This window comes from Pyrgilauda ruficollis, unplaced genomic scaffold, assembly GCF_017590135.1.
Source record: "Pyrgilauda ruficollis isolate IOZ18807 unplaced genomic scaffold, ASM1759013v1 scaffold26, whole genome shotgun sequence".
NCBI classification, from domain to species: Eukaryota; Metazoa; Chordata; class Aves; order Passeriformes; family Passeridae; genus Pyrgilauda; species Pyrgilauda ruficollis.
The window spans coordinates 2,411,765-2,435,069 of NW_024523933.1; the positions used below are offsets into that span (position 1 = coordinate 2,411,765).

Here is a 23,305-nt window from a genome sequence, read left to right on the forward strand (position 1 = left end):
TGCTCAGACTTCTGGTATCTTGGATGTGGTCCTGAGTTCCACATTGTTCTTCCTGGAAAATAATAAAGTGAAGTGTTACAGTAGATTTGACATCATGAGTTGCTAGTTGCTGGAATTTCATACATATTAGGATTTGGGGAAACAAAACCATATAGTGTCAGAAAAATAAAATCCAAACTATTGAGTTTATTGTTTAAAAATTTTGAAATAGGTAAAAAAAATTTTGAAATAGGTAAAAAAAAAAGTAGCTTCTTAAAATGCACTGCTCTTTTGCATGGAGGCACTGGAGAGGTATCTGGGGGTGTCAGTGGATGTATTTTATAATTGGTTAAACTCTAGTTCATGGTTTCTTAAAAGTACTGTGGCCTGCCAGTTCCTCTAAGGTATATGATTGTCTACAATTTAAAAAAAAATTATTTTAAATGCCCCAAAATGCACTAAAATAATCCCAGCAGAGTTTCCTCACTCCTTAAAAATGGGAAGCACAGAACACCTCTGTCTCAGGGTCATCACATGGGGGTTCTCACGGTACTGGTGTCTGGAGCAGAGTCTTCCTCCACCAAGCCCCCGGCCTGCTCCTCTGCCACGGTGCCGGTGCAATTGCTTGTATGAGCATGATCTAAAACAGATCAGCAAGCTAATTTGGGAGTTGAAAATGTATATTAGGAAAAACCCAGAGAAACAGGTGTAGCCCTCTGGCAGCGTGGAACGGCAGTGTGATTCAGGGTTGTGTTGGCACCACCACGGGGGCAGCAAACAGGAGTGGCTGGAAGAGAGAAGGGGACCAGGAAATCCTTAAGCTAGAACTGCTGCCAAAGCCTTTGTATTGTCTGGCTAGGGCCTTGGTGACTAATTCTGCTGTTTAACCTTGAGCAAACAGTGGAGCTGAGAATAAATGCCTTGAGCTGTGGCTCAGCCTTGTGCTGATCTGCCCTGTCACTTTGCTTTATTCTTGTAGAGTGGTCTTTGTTGGAGAAACATCTGTCGATCTGGAAGTGATGCTTGGCAATATGTGTTGTGTTCAAATGTAACAGAGGTGTTTCGTTCTAAGCGTATCACACACCAAAAAGTGAGAGCTATTCCTGTCCCATTTGTCTTTCTTCTGTTTGCTCAAGGATTGACGTAGATGAGATGATTTACATAGAAGGCATTATTTTTCCACAGGTGAAAAGGTGGTTATTCCACATCTTTTTCCATCAGTGTTCAACTCGGATTTATGTGGTTGTGCTTCACAATTCCTATTATAATATCCCCCACGTGTTGTTGTCTCGTGGCCTTTAGACTTTAGAGATTTTTTTCCAGGGTGGCTAATCTTGAAGTTGTATGTAAACTTTTATTAATATTGCTGCCAACATTTAAGGTTCACACTTTGTGAATCAGGATTCTACTTTTACAACTTTGAGACCTCTCTGTTAGCTGGAATTTGGTATTGAGGTTAGAATAGTTTGATTGGTGTTGGGCTTTTTTTGAGCTTCAGAATGAATGCTTAAATGCTGAGACTGTGGCAAGAGCAGACAAAGTATTTATAATAAATTTTTCCAGTAAGATCTTAACTGCTCTACTTAGCAGCTTTCTTTGCTTAGTTCAGACATCTTTAGCAAAGTTGTATTGTTAAGGAAAGGAGATATAAAAAACCTGTGGGAAGACAGAGAAGTTAATGTTTAAAAATACACAAAGTGATTTAGTAAACAGTGTTGCATTGTCATGTGGGGAGGAACTGAATTCTTTCAGCAGATTAATTTTAAGATGGCTATGCCCTCCTGGGCAAAGCTGCAGCCCACATAAAACTTTCATTTTAAAGGTATTCGCCTATTCAAACCAGAAATTGGTTATACCAATATTCATAAAGATTATGATTAGCATCAACTGCGCTGGCTCTATGACAGCTTTGGATGGAAACAGGAAAAAGCAGACTTCTTTCACAGTAACCAAATGTAGTATTGGCACTTATTTGCATTGACAAAGATACTTCAGCAAGTGAGCTACCCCATCAGTTTCTAAGTTAGTTGCTGTATGAGAAATGTCTCTGCAATCAGTTGTGTGTGCACTTCAGTGCTATAGGCTTATGTTTAAAATAAGGTTGTAAGTGTCCCAGAGTGTTTAAAAAGCTTAAAAGCTAAGTTGCTGAAGTTCTTGTACTCCATCTTCTAAATGATTTATTCAAATACTGTGGGAAACTGAGTGTTGAAGCCCTGTGTATTTAGAGCTCAGATTACAAAGGGGAGTTGGAGGTGAGAGCAGGAGCTTGCTGTTAGGTAACAGTTTGTCAGAAGGGTTGTAGGGTCATGCCTACTCTTACAGCAGCAAAGAATTTGGTATGCTTGAGGCTGGTGCCTCTATCTTGTCCCCTCCTATGAACCATAATTGTTCAGAGTTATACACAAGACCCTAGATGAATTATTTGCATAGATTGCACAGTAGTTGTGTTATTTTTATAACACCTCATGAAGAATTTCCGTGTACTAGAATTATTCCATTTTGTGTTTTCATTTACTACAATTGAGTTAAAAGCCTTGTTTTTTCTGTTTTGATACTCACAGGGAAAATTAAGTCCTTCTAAAAGCTCTTCAGTTTGTATCATACTTCTAACCAATAAGTATTTACACAATAGATATTTTAAATGGAGTGTCCTTGAAGAGAAATAGGCAATTGCATGTGCAACTAAACACAGATGGGCTTGGGCAGGTTGTACATATAAAAAGCTTTAAAGGCTCTTATTTCACACAGAGAATGTTAGCAAGCAGATCCAAACTACACCTTCTGCAGATTGCATGCCTCAGAGAAGATGTAGCTGTGAAATTTTTGGGTCAGAAATTAATTTTAAGACTTTCCAGTAAGGTAACAACATTGCTTCTTTAATCAGGATTTTTTTGACCAAAAAAATTATATACCTATCATTTAACACATAGTCTAGGACAGTACAGTCATCATTCAGAACAATCTTTTTCCTTGGTTAATTTCCATCAAATAATTAATACATACACATAAAAATGAAGAACAGTGTTCTAGATCAGCAGAGTTTTTCTCTGATTTTTTCTTCTCCTCTTCTGCTCAGACTGTGTCTACTGTGACAAGTTGTTAAAAAGGGTTAGAAACTAATAGATGCAGTTCAGAGAAGGAGAGTAGTAGTGCAAGTGAAAAAACTTCATGAATGAAGAGTAAACAACTTGTCTGTTTGCTTCTGTTGTTAGCCAAGTAAACAGGAATGAAGCAGGGTCTGTCATTGGAGTCCATGAAATATCTCCCTGCCTGCATTTTTGGGTTCAGACTGTCTTGTTTAACAGAATGGCCTAAGTTTTGTGTTGGTTTTAGTCCAAATACACAGGCCTAGTGTATTTATGGTTATTCCAGTAAGGAAATTTTATTGAAATATAAAGATAGCTAAATATTGCTCCTGATGCAAAGCGATTGACTGATGTTATCCCAGAGAACTCAAGGAAAGCAGAAGTTGTGTTCAGTCTTGTAGCTTTTGTCTACATGAAGGCTGGCAGCCTTTTGGATACATGCTCCTGCCAGCTAAGGGCAGCGTTTTCCACTCCTCACTGGAATGCTGAAGTTTGGGAGCAAACTTTAAGGCATCCTTAGCAAGGGTCTCTGCTTTTGTAATTGCAAACAAAAGCAGAAATTCTACTAACAAAAGGCATTGAGGGTAAAGAATGCTAGCGACGTTTAAAATGTCCACTAGGTAAGAGAAGTGTAATGTTGATGTAAGAATACTTTTCCATTCTCTGCTTGGAGAATGGGAAATGAACCTTTCTCTAGTAGCACTTTAGGTCACAGCTATGGTGTGTCCTCCAGCGTGGACACTGGCAAAAAATGTAGCTTACTGGAAAAAGAGGGGAAAGTTTTTTTCTTCAAAAATATTCTTGAGTGAATAACGAATAGCAATGGGTTTTGGAAGAGATTAAGAAACAACCAAAAAAGTGTAAATATTTCACATTAAAGGAGGAGGGTTCTTCCTTATCTGTGCAAAAGAGGTCACTGGCTACAAAGCCAGAAGCATCGCTGGCATGAGATACTAAGGAAGCTTCAGGCAAGGACTGTGGAGGTCAGACCCATCTCAGGACTTTGTGTTCCTGATAGCCTGATTTCTTTATGATGTGGGGATGGGCAAGGCAATTAGAGCCACTGAGTGGGAGCAGGTGCTCTCAAAATAGGAAGGAAGAGGAGGAGGGAAGGGATGGTCTGTGTCCCTGATGGTTGTCACGTCTCATTGATTATTCCATTTCCATGAAGAGTGACCAAGCCCTGTCCTCATTACACAAACTCCTAACTGTTTCCTGAATGGTTTATTCTCCTTTTTTTCCTCTAACCTTTGATTAGTGTGTTCCTAGACAGACAGAAACAGGATAAGTATCTTGACACATTGTTGGTTGGGCATGCTAGGGACCTCTGAATAGAGTTTTTCTGCTGCTGCATGTGAAATCTCTGCTTTTCTGTTTGAACTCTTTCAGTGGCCTGTGTGTGAAGTTTGTAGCCAAACCAGCTCCAAACCAGGGCAGGTGAAGAGTTGTTTTGGTGTATTTAAGCCATTTGCTCTTCCTTAACTGCTGGCACTGCAGGCATCAGTGTTGTTCAACCACTGTCTGCAGTCCAGCCCTGAGTATTTACACATGGGGGCTAGGAGGCTTTTGGAGCCTCCGATTCGAGAAGTTTCTTCTTCTGGCTCTTAAAATGAGTGGGAGGAGAACAGGAATGTCTGTTGGTCACTTCCAAGGTGGGCTACAGACTTGGTGTATATATATATATAAACGTTCCCTAAGGTTAGTGATTGCATATGTATTTCATATTTTTTTAAAAAAAAAGTATTTGTATAGAAGAACCCAAACCCCATTCTTTCAGCCCTACATCGTCTCTCTCCACATGTCCCAGTTTCAGTTTCTCATTTTTTGGTCTGAAAAGTTTACTCTTGGCTAAAGTGTTCTCTGTTGTCTAAGGCAAATACTTTAGAAAACAATACAATCAGGGGAAAAGATACAATTGAATCTCCTTTCATATGGAATTGACAATCTGAGGTTATTCAGGCTGGAAAAGAGAAGGCTCAAGGGACACCTTGTAGCAGCCTTCCAGCAGCTAAAGCAAGCCTACACGAAATCTTGAGAGGGGCTTTTTGGGGGGTTATGTAGTGATAGGACCAAGGGGGAATGACTGAACTGAGAGTGTCAGTTTATATTGGCTAATGAGAAGAAATTCTCTACTCCAAGGGTGGGGAGGCACTGGCATGGATTGTCCAGACAAGTGGTGGATGCCCCATCCCTGTAAGGTTCCAAAACCAGTCTGGATGGGGCTTTCAGCCATATGGTCTAGTGGAAGGTGTCCCTGCCCATGGCAGAGGGGTTGGAAGTAGATGATCTTCAAGGGCCCTTCCAATCCAAACCAATATTCAGATTCTGTGATCTCCCTGGTTAGTAGAGGCTATATTTTCCAAAGTTAACAGCTTGTTTTCTACTTCTGTTTTGTTGATGATTAAATGAGAGCTAATTAAAAATGCCTAGAATCTTTCTGTGTACCTCTCAACACAGAAACTGTAATAGATTGACTAACTTCTCATTTTACATGCAACAATTGAAATAGTAGAGAGTTATGACTGTATTTAAAGCAAAATGCTTCTTATTTCTTTTGGAGCAGTCATAGTTGCATATTTTATATTGACTGATAATTGGTCTTGAAACTTTACGTCTTGAATAATAATTGAATTTTAAGTCAGCAATTTTAAAACATTTTGTTTTCTTTTCTTTTTCTCATTCTCTGCCCTGCTTCAGACCAGAGGAAACCAACAGAAGAGTGAAAAATGTAAGAGAGTTGCATATTAATTGTGATTAATTATTTTTAAATGCTTCTGTTTATGGTACTATCATATTTACCATATTCTTCAATTGTTGATTTATCTGATGCAAATTAAAGCCATTTTACAATGATCTCTACGTGCAGCTTACTTTCCCAAATCATTGTAATAATCGAAAACAGTACTTATATCTGCTTGCTTCAGATATATAAGATGCATCATGACACTCTTTGATTGGTTTCGCTAGTGATCACAGCTAATACTGTGTGAAAGATTTTGCAGTGCATTGTGGAAACATCTCTAACAGCATGCTGATATTCTTTTACACTGGCACATGGCATGAGAGGAAAGTAAGCTTGCATTCAGGGGTTTTTTTCTGTTTGTTTTTAGGTTTTGATTACATTATACTGGCTTGGGAGAAGAGCTCAAAGTGACCCTGATTATAATGGTCCATACCTCAATCTTAAAGCATTTGAGAAGTTATTAGGGCAAGCATTGAGTAAGGTAAGGAATCCAAAAAAGGAATCGAAACAAATAGCCTGAAGTTTATAGTTTGTTATACAGCAGCAATTCTAAACAGTCTCTTGAGGGTTTAATTTTCTTCTTAGTTTGGAGACCACAGTAATTTGTTTTGCTTGCTATCAAGTTCCATAGGAAAGGAATGATTTTTAGCTTTGTTCTTCTGCTACCCATATGAATTTCAGAATACATCTGCTCTAATTGATGTGGTACATTGTGAAGAGCCCTATCTCAATCCTCTTTGCTGAGAGGAAAGAAATTTAAGACCTTTTATCAAGTCTTCTGTTCAAGCTGTTGTTGTGTATGTGTTTCAGGGTTTTGCAGTAGTCTTTGTTGAAATTTGTTTATGAATTCAAAATGCTCATGAGTAGCATTTGCACATTAAATTATTGGAAAAGGCCTTTCAAAAGTGACTCTTGTAGGCACTTGAAGAGTCCAGCCAGCCGAGCAGAAGTGGCAGAGACAGTGGGTACGGCGATATTTGGTACGTTGACCGGGGAGAGCCTTTCTCATCTTCAGTTACTCATAAAAGAGACGATTCCTTTGATAGCTTGGACTCTCTTGGTTCAAGATCCTGCACGAGCTTTTCATCGGATATAACCTTGAAAGGTGGCAGTGAAGGTATGTTTTCCTCTCTAAAATCTTTTGTTGACATGTATCTTATGAGTGTGGGAAAAGACAATGTATGGACCTAGTGCTTGGATATCCAGTACTTAAAGTCAGTTCTAGTTTTGTAACTGTTGCAGTTGCATTTTGCGTAAGCAAATATTCACCTCTAACAGTTGGTAGAAAAAAAGCACTGCTCACACAGGTCTTCCTAGGAAGGGTTGCTGCAACTCTTGTTCTCACTGGCACATTAGAGTGTGTGTATGTCCAGGGTATATTCCCAGAGTTCTGTAAGGGAAATTCCTAGAAATTAGAGCTGGATGGAATTACCTAAAAATTCATCAGTTGCACAAGTCACTTGCCTTGTTCTTAGGGTGACTGTGTCAAACTGCTATGTCTTTACTTCATTTGTGAACATTCAATAAGGTTTTTCCCACCTAGGTTAAACACTGAGTAGTATTTGTTACTTTTAGTAGTTTGTCATGAAAATAAAGGTAACAAGAAGATAGCGACATTGGATCCCTGAAGCAGCACTCTAGCCTGTGTTTCTCTGCTGATTTTAAAGTTCAATGCCAACTTGTAGTCTAAAGTCACACATTGTGAGGTTTTGGGTTTTGTTTCATGTGAGTAACAAAATCATCGAGCACAGGCTCCATGGAGCATTGCTGATCTGTGCAAGGCAACATTTAGCCATACTACATACATGATGTACCCTGGGCTTCTAATGGATTTTAATCTGTGAAATGAGTACAATGCTATATTACTTGCTGTTTGTCTTTGTTAGTAAATTTATCTTGCAGACACTATTTAATTAAAAAAATTTCTGTGCTGTTTTTTGTCTTCAGTCTGGAGGCCAGCACTTTGTTTCCTGCAGGGAACAGTGATAATGAAGGAATGGAACAAATGCAGGAGGATCATGCAAACCAAATTGAATTTAATGGATCTTATCACAGCTTTGCCACAGACTTCTAAAAATACTTCTCCTACTGTCCTGTCAGTAGCTCAGCAAATTTGCAGCTGAAACATCTAAAATACAGACATAAATTGATTTTTGAAGACTTTGATCCAAATTTTAGCTACAAGCACATGTCTAGAGAATGATGTTTGTATCTTCCCTTTTTATTTCCACTTTCTTCTAAGGTTGCGACAGTGACACAGACTTGGAACTGCCTTCCAAAATGCATGACTCCCATAAAGATGACAGGTCTTACCGCAGGATTCCTGTGATTGAACCAAAACCTACCACTGACTTCAATCGTTTCTTACCCAACAAAAACAAGCAGACAGCATATGTGCCAGCACCTTTAAGGAAGAAGAGGATAGAGAAGAATGAGGACAACAGGAGGAGCTGGGCAAGTCCTGTCTTCACTGAATCAGATGGAGCATTTTCAAGGTACTGGTGTGTGGTCTTAGTAAAGTGGGCTTTGATGTAGAATTTTTTAAATAAGTTACTTCTTTATTAGTTAAAGAAAAGCTGCTCTTGTTGCAATAAAAAGTCAAGTATTTGATTTTCCATGTTTTATCAAGGGGGACATTTTGATGTGGTTGCGTGGTTTGGTTTTTGGTTTTGTATTTTTACAGTTTTTTGATGCTTGAGTAATTTTTGAAACTGGCCAGATTCCAGACGTATTTAAATGGTCTTAAATGCAAGTTTGTGAGAGATAGACCTATGGTTTTGACTGCTTGTTAAAGCTTCCAAAATATAGTGATGAATTTCAGTTGTCCGGCTTCTTGATGCATACAAATGAGATTAGTGGGCAGTTCTTTAGTTTCACCGTTACCTTCGTGACTTCACTGTTCATTCTATTCCTGTCTCGGTCAACCTCAGTGGACGTGAAACGAATCCTGTAGCTTCCTGTCAAAATAGCAGAGCAGAGTGTGGGCTCACAAATCCAGCTTCCCTCCAGATCATCTATGAGTATGACAGTGGCTCTGATTCAGAAGATGAAAGAAGGCTGCCCGACGTTGTTTTGGATGACTTAGCAAATCGTAGATTTCTAGTCAAAAAGAGCCCTGTAAGCTCTGCTGCACCTGGACGTCATTTCATGTTGCGCAATGACTCTCCTAAATCTTGCTCGCGAGAAAGTTATCCAGCTGGTCCACTAGCTGCAATGCTTGAACCACTGAGGTCAGAGATACTAATCCAAGATCCAGTAACTATTGCGTTACCTAAATCGCAGCCCTTAAATAACTCCATAAAGTTAGTCTTCTAATCGGAATTTTAACACAGCTGATAATTTGATATGCTTTTTCTGTCAAATTTTGTATTTTTGTCAGAGGACATAGGATGCTGATATAACCATTTAACTTCTTTTTAATTTTTGTAATTTAATCTATCTTATTATTTCTGGTGCTGCAGTGATGAAATTGAGAACTAATATGCTTCATTCACAAGGCTGAGCTCCTGAGCCAAAAAGCATGTCTTTTTGCATTCCTTATGTCAAGTTGCTCCTAAAATATCTTAACTGATTGGATATTTTGAACAGTAACCAGAGGAGGCAGAGGCAGTTGGATACTAAAGAGGAAAACAAACCAAGAGCTAACAATCCTTCACAATTATCTGGGTATTTTGATGAGGACGAGGAAGAAGTAGGCATCCCAAACATTGAAAAAGATGATCTCTATTTTCGCAAGCTAAGTTCTTCAGCGCCAAATACAGTTGTTGCTTTTGACAAATTTCTTCCTAAGTTTTGGACTCCAGAGGAGGAATTGCTATGGAAAAAAATCAAGAAATCCTCTTTCAAACCCTGGTATAAAGAGATTCAAGGGTTCAGGTGCGTTTTCATGCATGCCTGTTCTCTCCTGTGTGCAAAGCCTAAAGTGTAGTTCTATGACTCTGAATTTTTAAATTTTCATTGCCAGTGTAGCAGCAGCATATGTTTTATTCTTTTTTATTTTTTATTTTCTCTTTTAATAATTGAAATATTATTTTTGTTATACTGTTGCACCTGTTGCACTGTTGCCACTGTGCATTTTACTCAGTGAGTACACTTCATGGTTTTTTTTTCTTTCTCCTCTGCTCATTCTTTCTGCTGCTACACAGTAGAAAGAGATCAGATTCTGAGGATGAGGAATTTGCTTACAAACAAAGCTGTACCATTGTTGCTAATCAATCAAGACCAAGTTTTGACTGGAACAGTAGCTGCAGAAGGGATCAGAATTATAAGCCAACTGCTGAATATGTGGGAAGCTCATTGTCACAGATTGCAGAAGGAAAAATCTTGGAGTCTTCTGATCAGCCCAGGTTGATACTGCTGCATGAGCTGTTCTCTTGATGCATAAAAAAGAAATGCTGGATATGCAACAGCTAAATTAAATTAAACCACGTCCCGTGATGATGTGCTTTTTTGGTTATTACTGTTTTGCTAGTTTGTTGGGTTTGGGCTTTTTTCTCTTTTAATGTAGCCATAAGTTGCTGGCCTTCTGAAACATGTAAATGTGAAAGTGTGACATGCTGCATAGGGTTACTGGCTTTGTGTGTGAGCATGTCAGTGTGATGTTTCTGAACAGGTTAGGATGCCGGGATACCTTTGCGTTGGTTGGCGTGTGCTGCGCTACGGTCAGTGGTGGTGAATGCCAAGTGGTGTCGTCATTCTGCTTGGGATACAGCAAGTCTAAACCAAATGTATATTGCAATACGTTGTGATCTGCTTGTCTCTTGCTAGTTAATGATATTTTTACTTCCCTCCTTTTGTTTTATATGCTTCAGTCAGTTTTCGTTACTTCAGGCCCTGCAAAAATACACTGACTACGTGTCTTCTGAAATGGAGACCAGAATTGATCCCACTTCTGGCCCTAGGCTCATAAAATGTAGAAAGAATGTTTCCTTTATACCAGGAGGCAAGCAAGGAGATGAGGACAATGGATATCTATATCCAGATTTGGAGAATGATGATTTGTTTGTTCGGAAAACTGGGGCTTTCCATGTGAATCAAGTTGTTCTTCAAGACCCCCGGTATTTAAAGAAATTCTCTGAGCAGGAGCCTCCTCTAGAGGGTGAGATAATTCTGCAACCCAGAGAGGGCCAAACCGTGATTCCAGATTTGGAAAAGGATGACATGATTTTTCGTAAAGTCCTCTCTCAAAAAAAAGAGGTGCCTTTATCAGGTGCTCCTGACAAGTATCACCCAGCACTGTTTCCTGATCCGTGGAGTCTTCCAGAAGAGATCCGGTCCAAATTTCTATGTTTACTTGAAAAAAATGCGATACCAGAGGAAAGGAAGAGCAATGGCAGAGTGCTGTCACCATCTTTACACCATAAGAAGGACGATATGCTGACCCGCAAGATTGAATCTTGGAAAGTGGGAAGCAACGTCCAGCCAGTAAATTTTATCCCAGGTCCATGCAGTGAAGAAGACTGGAAGAAGTGGGAAGCAATCAGGGAGGCCAGCAAAGTTAGACACAAGAAACGGCAGATGGTGGAGAGGTCAGGTTGTGTCCTGCACAGATTGAGTGCCCTTGAACCCTTCCCATTCAGAAAAGCATCATCCTGTGCTGAACCATTCGTAGAGTGCCAGTCTGTTTGCTCGTGTCGTCCTCGAACAAGTTTTTTATTTGCTTTGAATAAGCTCATGACTGCAATACCATATTTTCAACAAAAAATTATAAACTTTTCTTGTTTTAGGCTGCCATTTTGGAGAAAATAAGTTATCATTCCCCCAGGCTCAATGTTCTGCATAAGTTTCTTTCCATGGTTGAACAGAAATAGTGATTATTAAAAAGACTATGGAGTCTAGAAATATTTTATTCTATTCTACAAGATAATTTGTAAAAACATTTCTGAAATACATGAATGCTTTAAAGACAAATTCTGGAAATGGGCATTCTGATATTCTTGCTCGCACCTAAGTTTAAAAATGCTTGTAAACTGTCATGCCACAGTTCTGAGATGATTAGATGAGGTGGAAAAAAAAAAAAAAGTGTTTTCATGGTGCATGCAAGTTATGTGTCTATGTAATATTAAAGTCCACCATGGCATATTTTATTCTGCCAATACTATCCTCCTACTTTCATAAAGTCTCGATTCATTCTTATCCTCAAAATTTCTCTTGTCTGACTGAATACTGCTTCTTAAGTGCTTCCTATCTTTCCATTGAATTTTGTATTTACTGGGGGAGAATGGGGTTCCAGATGTTTACTTAGCTCTGAAAATACGGCATTGCAAGTTGCAGATCTCCCAGCTGTGCATCATTTTGTGACTAAGACACTTCTGTGTTCCAGTTGATATTTTGATGTTGCTGCATTTAATTTTTAAGCTTAATACTGTTAACAAAGTTTGAGCTTCACTGAGCGATATTTCTGAAGTGCTTGGAAATATTGCATGTTTTAAAAATTCATTCAGTAGAATTAAATAGGCGTATTATAAAATACTCGAATTCAAGAATACTAAAAATCCTCTTGAATTGCCCTGGATTAATTGTGTTCAGGGATTAATATGCTAAACTTCTATTAGGGTTTTTTTATTCTGGTACACATCAAATATTACTTTCAGCTTGTATGAGTAATGGTTGAAGTAACAAGAGAACAACCTCTGTAAGCCATACTTTTTGTTGGGACTCAAGCTGGCATTAATTTTATTTTCTTGAAATGAGTCTCTTTTGAGCATCATGCTGTTCAGCAGCTCTGGAATTAATAAGTGGTGCAGAAATAGCACAAGGCTCTATTGGTGCAGTACTGCTAAATGAAAAGTGTTGGCAACTTGCAGGCAGCCTTGTTCTGACAGTTCTGCCCAACTTTGCCCATCATGCAAGTCCTGGTGTGTTTTTTGACTGGTGTCCAATTCCTGACGTGCTTTTCCATGCTGGCTGGTTCCCAAGCTTTCAGTTTCCCCATCACTTAGTGACAGTGTTGGTCTACTAATGGTGTTAATGTTATTATCAATATCAAGACACTGAATCTCTTTTTTTTTTTGGTTTCTGATTTCTCAGACTGTTTCAAAAGCTTTCTGATGAGCAAGGGTAAGTTTTATAAAAGCTTGAAAGATTGTAATGCTATTTTTTTGGCCTCTTTTCATCCTTATGCATGCACAGTAGCTAAAAACTCATGCTGAAAACTTGTGCATGATGCTTTGTTGTTCTGTTCTTTGCCATTTATGTAATGAATGTGAGATAAAAGCTGTGTATATGGCAAAAGTTCTCTCTGCTGTCCCATGTATTCAACTTATGGTTATCAGGCACTTTAAAAATCAGCTCTATTTTTTTATTCCTGCTGAAGTGAAAATTTTGTTGTTCTGTGTTTAAATTAGGCTTTAAAACACTCAAAAAGTGTAAAGAAATATTAACAAATATTTTATTTTGAAGGCTGTACAGCTAGAATCTGAAAATAATTAACAGCAGTGGTATTTGTCATGGGATTAGTGAATGGCCTGGGGTTATTTTGTATCTTCCAGGTGGGAGATATATGCTCAGTGGTAAACCTATAGATTTGTGCCATGGGAAATTAGATGTTGTTTATGATGACCTGCAACTCAAAGAGAAATAATTTTTTCACTTATTGTGTGATGTTAAGTATTTGGGAATGTATGGTGTTCTACGTTTTTTTTTTAAATTTAAATTTATTTATTTATTTGCTTCCCTATTTTTACTCTGAGGCAAACCTGGTAAATTTCTGAACACTTCTAGAAGTGAAAAATGTTTCAGAAGTTGGGTGTTAGGAGAGGGAGACTCAGAAGACTCAAGTCACTAGTTAGGTTTTTCAGTTTAGACTGAAATTAAAACTAAGATCCAGTTATATTTTCTTAGGGTTGAGATATATTTTCTTTAGGTTGAGATTTTCCTGTTGCAGGCAGATATAGTGATTCAAGAGAAAGAAGTGAAAACGGTAGTTATTTAAGTTTTCTTGAACTCATCTGGAACAAATTTGATACATCCTTATGTAGTATTTGGTTACCCTAAAACAGTTATATGTGCGATATAACTTAAGCGTAAAAAAATGAGGAAAATAACTGTACAAGAAAAGAGTTTCTGCAATAGCGACCAGGTGATTTTTGCTGAATTTGGCACTCTTCTCATTCAGAAAATAGATAAGCAAACAGACATGATGAGTTAATGCCCAAGCCTTTATTTCTAGAGGCCAGAGGCCAGTCTCATGTTGCCAATGAAAGTGAGTTCGGCCACTTGGGAGGAAGTGAGAGTCTGGTTTGTTAATTCAGAGATCTCTTGGAATGCAACAGATTAGAGCAAGGCTCTATGCTGAATCTATTTTGGTTTTAATCTTATTTTCCATCATATCAGAGAAGTGCCACATTTTCAAGTCCTGCTGGAACTTAATCCCTCTATATAACTCATACTTGGATAAACAAAAACAAGGGTATTTTTTAATACTAAGAAACAAAAAATCCCCCAAGCCCTAGAGACCTAGCTTTCCCTTTGCATTACACCATTGAACCTTATGATGAAACACCTGCATTTTGCTTGTGGTCACATCTCATCAGGAGCCTTGTCCTCTATCGAAACTAAAAGTCCTGTTATGTTTATCACTGCAGTGTGGAAGAATAAAAGAAAAAATGGCATGTGGTGGGTGACAACATGAAAGGTGAGCTTTGAGGAATTTAGGTTAAAGGGAGCTAGCAAGTAGGAGTTCCTGGGGGAAACTGTAGCCGTGTTGAAGAAGTTAGCAGGAAGATGGCTGTGTTAGCCATCCCAACTTTAATGGAAACCATCTCAGAGCCTTGGGGAGGATCAGCATAGGCTAGTGGGGCCTGTGACCTCCATGAACTAAGCATTTGGCTGTGTGTGACACTTAATCTTTTGGAAATGTGCATCGATAACTGGTTTGGAAGGAAGGAAAGAAAAGGAGGTGATAGAGGGGTTGTTACAGGAGAGAAGTCCAAGGGTGGGAATTTGGATTTGGGGATAGGGGATGCCTTTTCAGTCAAAGAAGGAAACGAGATCAATAAAGAGAATAGCAAGTTAAAACAGAAGTAACAGTGTTCTAGGAGGAGCTCAATGTGAATGATCAGCATGGAAATGTAGAGAGCTGCTTATTCCCTTAACCTGATTTTATTTGCTCCAATACCCAGCTAATGACTTGCGTGTTGGCACTACAGCACATCCCATCAACTGCCCATGTGTTTCCTGCTCCATTCAAAATAACACTCATGAGCATTCAGTTGTACTAATATAAATCTTTCTCTCTCTCTCTGAAGGTTTCACTCGTGTAAATGAGGGCTAGGATGTTATAAAGCTGAGTTCTCTTTTCCCTTTCTAGGAGTAAATCTTTGAATGATGTCAGCGCAGAGGAGCTGCAGACGCTGCGCAAAATCCGTTATGAAGAGCTGCAGAAGATAAAAGAACAGTTGCAAGAGCAAGATCTAAAGTGGCAGGAAGTAAGGACTCCTTTTCACCTCTCCTTGTGCATCCTGCTTGAAGGGGCTGGGTGTCACCTGCCTTCAGTGTCTCTAATAATAAAGCTTTGGCATGTGTGCAGCAATTCATGGGGCTGTCTTCTAAGACAATTCATCTCATGCAGCTACTAGAGTTTTTGGGGATGCCTGTTTAATGCAGAAATGAAATTATTTTAAATATCCTCCTAAGTTTCTGATTAACGCTTCAGGATAGAATTTGTAGGTATTGTAATAAAGCCTTCAGGCTTGATTTCTGTGGACATAAAGAGAAGTTAGGGCATAGTTTCTTGTGTTGTCTGCAATTTTTGACTACTTTTTTTGGGAAAATGATTGGAATGTCTGAGTATTTGATCCTCTGGGAGAAAGGGGAATAAATAATACTTCCTTTTGCAAATTCTTGAGGCTCCTATCCCCTAATAATGCTGTCTTAAATCCAGCTTGTAAACTGTATGGTAGCTTTACACAGCATCATAAGCATATATAAAGACTTTTCAATTTATTAAAAATCTCTGCTTGACAATGAGTATCAACAAGAAGCCAAAATTAAGAACAAAGCACCAAACAAGAAGTTCATAGTTGTTTGTGTAATGCATCTCAGTTCTAATATTCAGTACTTCCCTTAACTCAGCTCTGGTATTTCATGGACAATATTGCCAGTTCATATTGTGGTTTTACAGAAATGAAGAAAGTACAGAAATATCTGTTTTCAATTTAGAATTTAAAGCATATTTATTCTCAAGCTAGTATATCAGTCTAACATAGTAGTGATTTGGAAAAATAATGATATACTAAACTCTAAAGCCCTCAACAAAGAAGTACAGATTGCATTTGCATTAGTTTTCAATTATGTGTGATTGGTGAAGTATTTTAGAATAAAATTGAAAATGTTAAGGGGAGAAAAAATGGGACAAATAGCATATAGTCCAGTAATTACAATTTTTAACTTAAGGAGGCAGTGAGCCAGCAATCCTGACTAGAACATGACATGACAACCCCTTTATCATTCAGGGGAGAGGTACTTGAAAATGTGGCTGTGATGCAGACATGCAAATAAAATCAGGCCAGTAAATAGCATGTAATGGGATGCCTCCATAGGTCTTTGAGGCCTTGAGAAAACCTGATGGTATACGTTCATGTTATTCTAAACAGGATCTAGCAAAATGGAAGAGTCGTAGAAAGAGTTACACTTCAGAATTGCAAAAGAAAAAGGAAGAGAGAGAAGAAATTGAAAGGAGAGCCTCTGAGGTGTCTGGAAGGAGTATCAAGTCACTGAAGGAAATGCAGCAGGAGAGGTAATAGTCCTAATGGGAATATTATGTGTACGAACATAAATCTGAGCATTTTTATTCCTTTAAAATTTTGAGCCACTTTTACCAATAAGTTGCAATTGATTCTGCAGAGATCTTGACAATTTTAGTTGCAAAATAAAATGTAGAAGTCTAGGCAATTGAAGGGCTTAATATGATTTTCTAATGTACTGTTTGCACAGAATGTTAAACAGTTTTCTCTATAAATGCTATTTTACTTTGCTATTCATAAATAAAAGTATTGAGAAATCAACATTTGCATTCTCTTTAAATTAGTTAAAACAATAGCACTGAACTAGATAGCTGCCTTTTTTACTAATGAATAAAGATAACTATTTATCTTCCTTCTACCCCTACATTTGCTATTTTTTTAGCAACTGTGGAGAATTGCAGCCAGAATTTAAATTTATATCACAGAGCTGTAAACTTTTACTTGATTTCCCCTTCTTCTCTAATTTTTCTTCTTGGTATTTACTTTCTGGTAAACTGCACAGTACCATCTCTAGTGGTGACAGTCTTATTTATCTATTTATTTATTTATTTCAAATGCACATATGACTGAGCTGAAGGTAATATACACACGACATGTATTCATATTAAAAAAGTCTAATATTTTGGATTTCTTTAATTTTTTTACTTATTTGTGAGGACAAAAATTAGTTGCTTGAATAAAAGTATGGATGCTGATTGTATTGAATGTTCAGTATCAATAAGAATCCTATAACTGTTGTTTTAAAGATTATCCTTGTAGTGTTGTTCATTTATGACAAAGGAATGAATAGCAAAAAAGGAATAATTAGCTGAATTTCAGGGCACTGTCTTACTTAGGTATCTAAAATTCAGCATAGCATTTCAGAAACATTGAGCACAGTTACACCATTCAGGCAGTGTTATGGGACTATCTTATTCCTGTTCTTTCCTAAATAAATCTGAATTTCTGAGGATGTGTAACTTGAACATATGTGTATCTGTATCATTTACAGCTATGTGTAGCTAGATCATTTTCTTGGCAAAGATTTCTGTCATGGTGGCAGCCTGATAATATGATAGTAGTATGTCTGAATGCTGTGAGAGTGCTGAACTGGGGAGGAGGTGGAAGAAGATAGATTTAAAAATACATTAAAATACTAATATATTTAAATGATGCTGTTCTGGAGATGCATTATTTGGCTTATGCTCAGCCTTAAACATTTCCTAATTGAAAGACTTTAGGCCTGCCTGTTTGCCGAGTCAACTTGGTATTTTAACAGGCTCTATTCCCATAGGGAAGAGAGAGATCAGGACTCCTATGAGCAGCAGAAACAGGAACACAACTGGGCATATTCACTGAACGATGATGTGTTCAGTGAAGAAAAAGCACCTTCCACAGCAGCAAAAGATTGGTCAGCAGCCAAAGATTACCGTTTGGAAGAAGACACTTCCTACAGCACTAAGGACAGTAAAAGTGTGTCCGCCACCCAGCCGCCCAAGGAGAACCTGCCGGAGAGCTCGGCTGCTCGAGAAGCTCCTGCTCCTCCAGAGAGCCTGGAGCGGGAGCAGAGCCCGGCGCTTTTGTCCACTGGTTACTCAGTGAATGCTCAAACTGGGTCAGCTCAGGTTTCAGCTTCTCTCCCGAGAACTTACCAGAAAACTGATACCTCCAGGTTAACATCTGTGGTTACACCAAGACCTTTTGGTGTCCACTCAAGAGGAATCTCGTCACTTCCACGGTCGTTCACGGTAAAATTCTGCCTCATTCCTGAAGTTTGTAAATTTGGGGTCTTCAGTAGCTGGGAGAACAGTAGTTTTAGTGTTTTGGTTTTGTTAAATAGTGCCTCCTGTGTGATGAAGGCTGTGTTAATAGAGCAGGAAGTTCTGTTGTGGCAGTAGATGCTTACTTGTGTTTCTCTGCTTAAATGCACTTCTAGAATTAAAGCTGGTAACTATATTTGGTAAAATATTCTTTTTATTACTTGTACTAATTCTCCTTTGTGTGCCTTATCAAAAAACTGTCATTGGAGGTAATTACCTGGAGCCAGGTTAACATAATTAAGTGTTAAAGATCAATTTTTCAGGTGATAAAAATTTCTTCTGCTCTGCTGACTTTGTTGAAATTTTATGCTAAGCTAAATTAGTCTACACTCTAAAGCACTGAAACAATGAAACTGATTCTCCCCTGCCCCATTACTATGATGATTTTCATAGTTTTCTCCTAATCCTTATTTGTTTCAATTTAAAAAGTGGTGAGAATGTAAATAATTCTAAGCAGATGACTTTAACAAATTTATCTTAAGTAGTCTGGACTATTTGTTCTGCAAGTATTTCAAGAGAAAAAAATAAATTTTTCTAAGTAGCTAACAATGGGTACAGCAACCAGAATTTGCTTCAAAGGGAGAAGTGGTTTTGTTAAAAATAAAAATCACTGAAAGATTTAAGGATTTCTTTTTTTAAAGCACTTATTTACCAAATAAAAATTTGTCATTTTTTTCCTAGATGGATGATGCTCAGAAATACAATGGAGAAGTAGAAAAAGCTAAAAGAACTCAAACTTTGTTCACCAGCATTTCCTTTTCACAACCAGACTCTGCACACCCTGTCTCCACTGGTGCATTCAGAAGCAGAGGTGAGGAAGAAGAGGAGGAAAAAGGTGTTCAGTCAACACCTCCTCTTAGTTTGGCATTGCCTTTAAAGTCCCAAGACCAAAATGCTGGAAGTAGTATTCCTAAGCCAGAGTATGGCATTCCTCCTGATTCTCTTTCACTTGCATCTTCTGCAGAAACTGCAAGTCTGACAGAGCCTAAGGATTCAAAATCCATGGTAAGTGTGGAAATAGTGTGATTACTTGGTGTAAGTGAATGCCACAGCAGAATAAAAGAAAAAATAGCTAAAAGTACATCTAACGCAAGTATTTTTCTGGTAGTAGAGGACATCTCAGAGACTTGCTATTTTCTTTGATTTAATTTAGGGGAAAGAGAGTATTTGGGGAAGAAAAAATTATACTTTTGCTGAATTTTTCTCTTTCTATTTTGTCATGTGCTTAATTTTATTTATCATTCCAATTCAGAATAATTATTCTACATATATTTAATGCTTGCAAAGTTTTTTGCTATTCTCCAAATTAGCACACTGTTCATATAATCAGGTGTGACAGATGAATTATCTGAGCTGCTGTAGCATTCATTTGCACTTTTAAACTGGTGGTGGAAGATAAAGATCAGCTTTTCAAAGGCTGGCCATAAACATGAGTATCACACTATCCTTTTTTCCATCGGTTGTGGCTTGGATATTTTTTTTTTCGTTATTTACTTGAATCTAATTAATGTTCATGTTAATTTTGAAGTAAATCACCGTCTCTTTGTGCATGTGCTTATTGGACAAAGGGCTGGGTCTTTCAGTGTTCTTTTTGAAATATGTGTCTTAAGTGTTGTTTCCTCCAACTGATTGCATGTTTCACCAACAATAGCTTTAATTTTAAATTACTAAATACCTTTCTGTACTATCTGATGATTCAGTTCATAGCCCTTGACAGATTTGCATTCCTGATCCTGCTGTAAAACTTAATTGTGCCAGTTGCTTGGGTGAAGGTCATAAGACCTTGGATGCTGATTTATGAAATCACTTCCCATAACAACTTTTTTAGAAATTCATTTGCTTCCAAACATTCTTCTTCCTAATCGCTTGTGGAAAAGAAATACATTGCAGTTTAATACCCTTAATGCCTCTTGGCCATTGTAATGAATTTATCATAGTTTTTTGAAACTGTGATTGCTGTATAAGGAAAGAGATCATGGTCTTTTTTTTCCCCTATGTTGTAGCAAAAACAGTCAGAGGAATTTATGTTGTAATCAGTAAAAACTGACAGATTTGATATGAGTTCTTAGTATCTGTTTAAGCAAGGCAAATGAGAATAGCATGTACTAGGTCCATTTGTTTTTCTGCTGTCATTAGTTAAAAGATTATAAATTTTTCCTCCTACAAGTGAGTAATATGGGGGGGGGGGGCATTTTAAAGATATTTTAAAAAGTTAAAAATATCTCAGTCGTATTATGTAACTTACCAAGCTCCAAGTTAAGGAATGCAAGTTCCATTTGATGTGTTTGTAAATCATTGACAGAGAGATTGATAGAGCTCACTAGTCATCAGGGCCGTGACTCCAGGTCTGTGGAGCACTGTTTTAGAGATGACCTATAAAAGTGTTAAAAGTTCAGTGTACAAAGTCACATTGCTTCTCTGACAAGAGGGGGATCTGAAGAGTCATGTTGGGATGGTGAGAAAAAAAAAATAAGACCAGTAGTAATTTCCAGGAACACACTTAAACTCTAAAGGTGTGTATGTTCTCTAGCCCAGTGTGCTAACCTGTTCAGTACATTCACTTTTAATATACTCACCTAAGGGCTTGGGCTGTGTGGGAGCATTTGCAAGCCAGTAGCTGCATTCTGAAGAAAAGACTTAATTTCTACCCTGGGCTCTAACGGGGAGTGTTTTCCCTGGAACATTCCTGTAACATGAGGTGATACCTTGGGATGATGCCATGCTCTGTTGTTTTCTTCTCTATCCAGTACTCGGGTGCTGCTGAAAGCACCTCTGGCTGCACCTCCCTGAGACTCCAGTTGGCTGCACCTGCTTGTGAAGTGCTCTGTAGCTGCCTGTTGCATCTTACAACATAGAAGCTTGGAGGAATTGGCATAGGTTTCTAGACTTTTAAATATTTTAAGTTAGGGAAAATGAATCCGACTCTTCAGGAAGGCTGGGTCGCTAGGGAACCAAATGTAGGCGTGCATTTAAAGCATGTGTAAAAATGTGCAGGGTCCTTTCCCTGCACATTTTGCTGGAATATATTAACATTTTTTTGACAGAAAAATCTATTTTTTTCCTTTTATATCAATGTCAGTGTCATGCTAATGAAGTGTGTAGCATGCATTTAGGTATTTTAGTAGTTTTTTAATGAGCTCACCTTAGAATGTTAATGTATGCAACACATGCTCCAAATGTAGCGTGGGATTGAAAGCAAGTATTACAAAATGTTTTCCCATTCAGATATTCTTGTTTTTTAAAATGGCCATGTTAGAGTTTGATTCAGCTTTTGAAAGCATCTTGAAAGTCCATTAAAATCAAATATCTGAATTTAGCTGATTTTGGGGTTATTTTTAGTATCCAAGGCCTCTATTACAAAATCCATAGCAAGCTGGTAGTATTTCACACAAAAGCAAGAAGATGATTGTGCATCCAAGTAAACCTAATTGCAGCATGAACCTAAACTGATGATTCTTATGGTAAAATATGCAAAAAAAAAAAAAAAGATTGATTATGGTTATCTAGCTTTTTCATGTCTCTGCTCTCTGAGGAGGCGGTACATGTCACAAATTCAAAAGACACTCCAGAAAGAATAATTTAGGGGTTTAATTTCCTCCAAGTTCTTAAATTTTTTTTAGCATTGTTGCAAAACATTTAAAATAACAGAAATGCAGAGTGAAAGATATGTGTAGAGAAAATATAAATGTAAACTGAAAACACACCTGTTGGTATAAAAAGCAAATGAGTTAGTTAACTGACTTCAATACTGTTTCCTTTGTCTGTGGTGCTAATAATAGATGATTAAAGTGCACATTGTGAGCAGCCTCACTTATTTAGAGGATAAACTTTCCCTCATTTAGATTCCTGTGATACCAGATACTGTAGTGTCATGTTTTATTTTTCAGGAACAGTACAGTGAATTGAGAATCAGTATAAACCAGAGACCTGGCCACAGTCGCAGCTTTGGGTTTACAACAAATTGGAGTTCTTCAGGAGCCGTTGTACAGACAGTTGAAGAAGGTAAATGTGTATATATACACAAATTTTTGTTCTTATGTTTAATTTGCAGAGGCTTCTAAATTAAGGCATTTGCTGCTAAGAATGCTGCAAACATTTTAGAACATCAGGTGCAGAACTGAAAAATCAGTCTTTAGTTTGCTAATGTATTTCTGTGAATCCTCATCTCTTGAAACAGTTTGAATGCAGAAGTAACAAAATGCATTTTCCTAATCAAGGAGAGTGTAAACATGAATATTTGCTCACCAAGCCTCTTACAGAACAGTGTTTAGGGGCAAATACAGACTTCCAATATCCAGACTGTTTCTTACAGCTAAGTTTGAAAGATTTTACTTCACATGGTTTGTAAACACTTGCAAAGGAAACTTAGGAGTTAATACTCTTTGTTCAATTTCTGCTTTCTTAGTCATGCTGAATTCTGGAGACAGCTCATATTCTTAAGTAGTTGCAACTTCTAAATTGATTTCCAGTGTAGTGTTTTCAGTTGTTTTAATACTGAGGGAAAGCAAACATTTTTGTCTTGGGATGACACATATATAAAGTTTATTCTAACCTTTAATAGTCTTCTGCAGAGAATGAGCTAGATTTTCTGAAAAAAAAAAAAAAAAAAAGTTAACGAAACAACAAAAACCTAAGCAAATCACATATAATGCTTGTTTTCTAAACAATGGTCTTTCCCATTGCCAGTAATACTTGAGGAATATTGAATTGTGCCCTTCTTTCCACCTAACACGCGATCATCCTGAGAAAGGAGAAATAACTGGAAACTTTTAATTTAGTTAGCCCTCTATTACGCTTTCCAGAGAGGAAGCAATATTGTTTAACAGCAGTTAATGAGCAGTCTTGGATTTTTTTTTTCTTTTTCAAATTCAAGAAGTGAAGTGGCCTTTTTTCACTATATCTGAGTACTTTTCTTAATTAGATTTGCTCTAGGATAACCCTGAGCAGGAAGGA

The 23,305-nt window shown here is 37.7% G+C and overlaps 1 protein-coding gene across 11 annotated transcripts in view; it reads left to right on the forward strand.

The window, feature by feature from the left end:
- Positions 1-23,305, forward strand: part of LMO7 (LIM domain 7) — a 97,041-nt gene that overhangs the window by 46,305 nt on the left and 27,431 nt on the right. For 5 of the 11 annotated variants that reach the window (XM_041471221.1, XM_041471214.1, XM_041471216.1 and 2 more), the window contains 14 exons: positions 5,763-5,793; positions 6,176-6,289; positions 6,727-6,925; positions 8,051-8,303; positions 8,739-9,038; positions 9,397-9,684; positions 9,957-10,154; positions 10,620-11,336; positions 12,838-12,867; positions 15,119-15,236; positions 16,404-16,546; positions 17,827-18,280; positions 19,034-19,357; positions 22,240-22,354. In XM_041471221.1, coding sequence (XP_041327155.1) covers positions 8,089-8,303; positions 8,739-9,038; positions 9,397-9,684; positions 9,957-10,154; positions 10,620-11,336; positions 12,838-12,867; positions 15,119-15,236; positions 16,404-16,546; positions 17,827-18,280; positions 19,034-19,357; positions 22,240-22,354 — 2,902 coding nt within the window. In that variant the 5' untranslated portion in view covers positions 5,763-5,793; positions 6,176-6,289; positions 6,727-6,925; positions 8,051-8,088. Of the gene's footprint in view, positions 1-5,762; positions 5,794-6,175; positions 6,290-6,726; positions 6,926-8,050; positions 8,304-8,738; positions 9,039-9,396; positions 9,685-9,953; positions 10,155-10,619; positions 11,337-12,837; positions 12,868-15,118; positions 15,237-16,403; positions 16,547-17,811; positions 18,281-19,033; positions 19,358-22,239; positions 22,355-23,305 lie in introns of all 11 variants that reach the window. The other 6 variants (XM_041471211.1, XM_041471222.1, XM_041471212.1 and 3 more) reach the window with 5 other exon arrangements.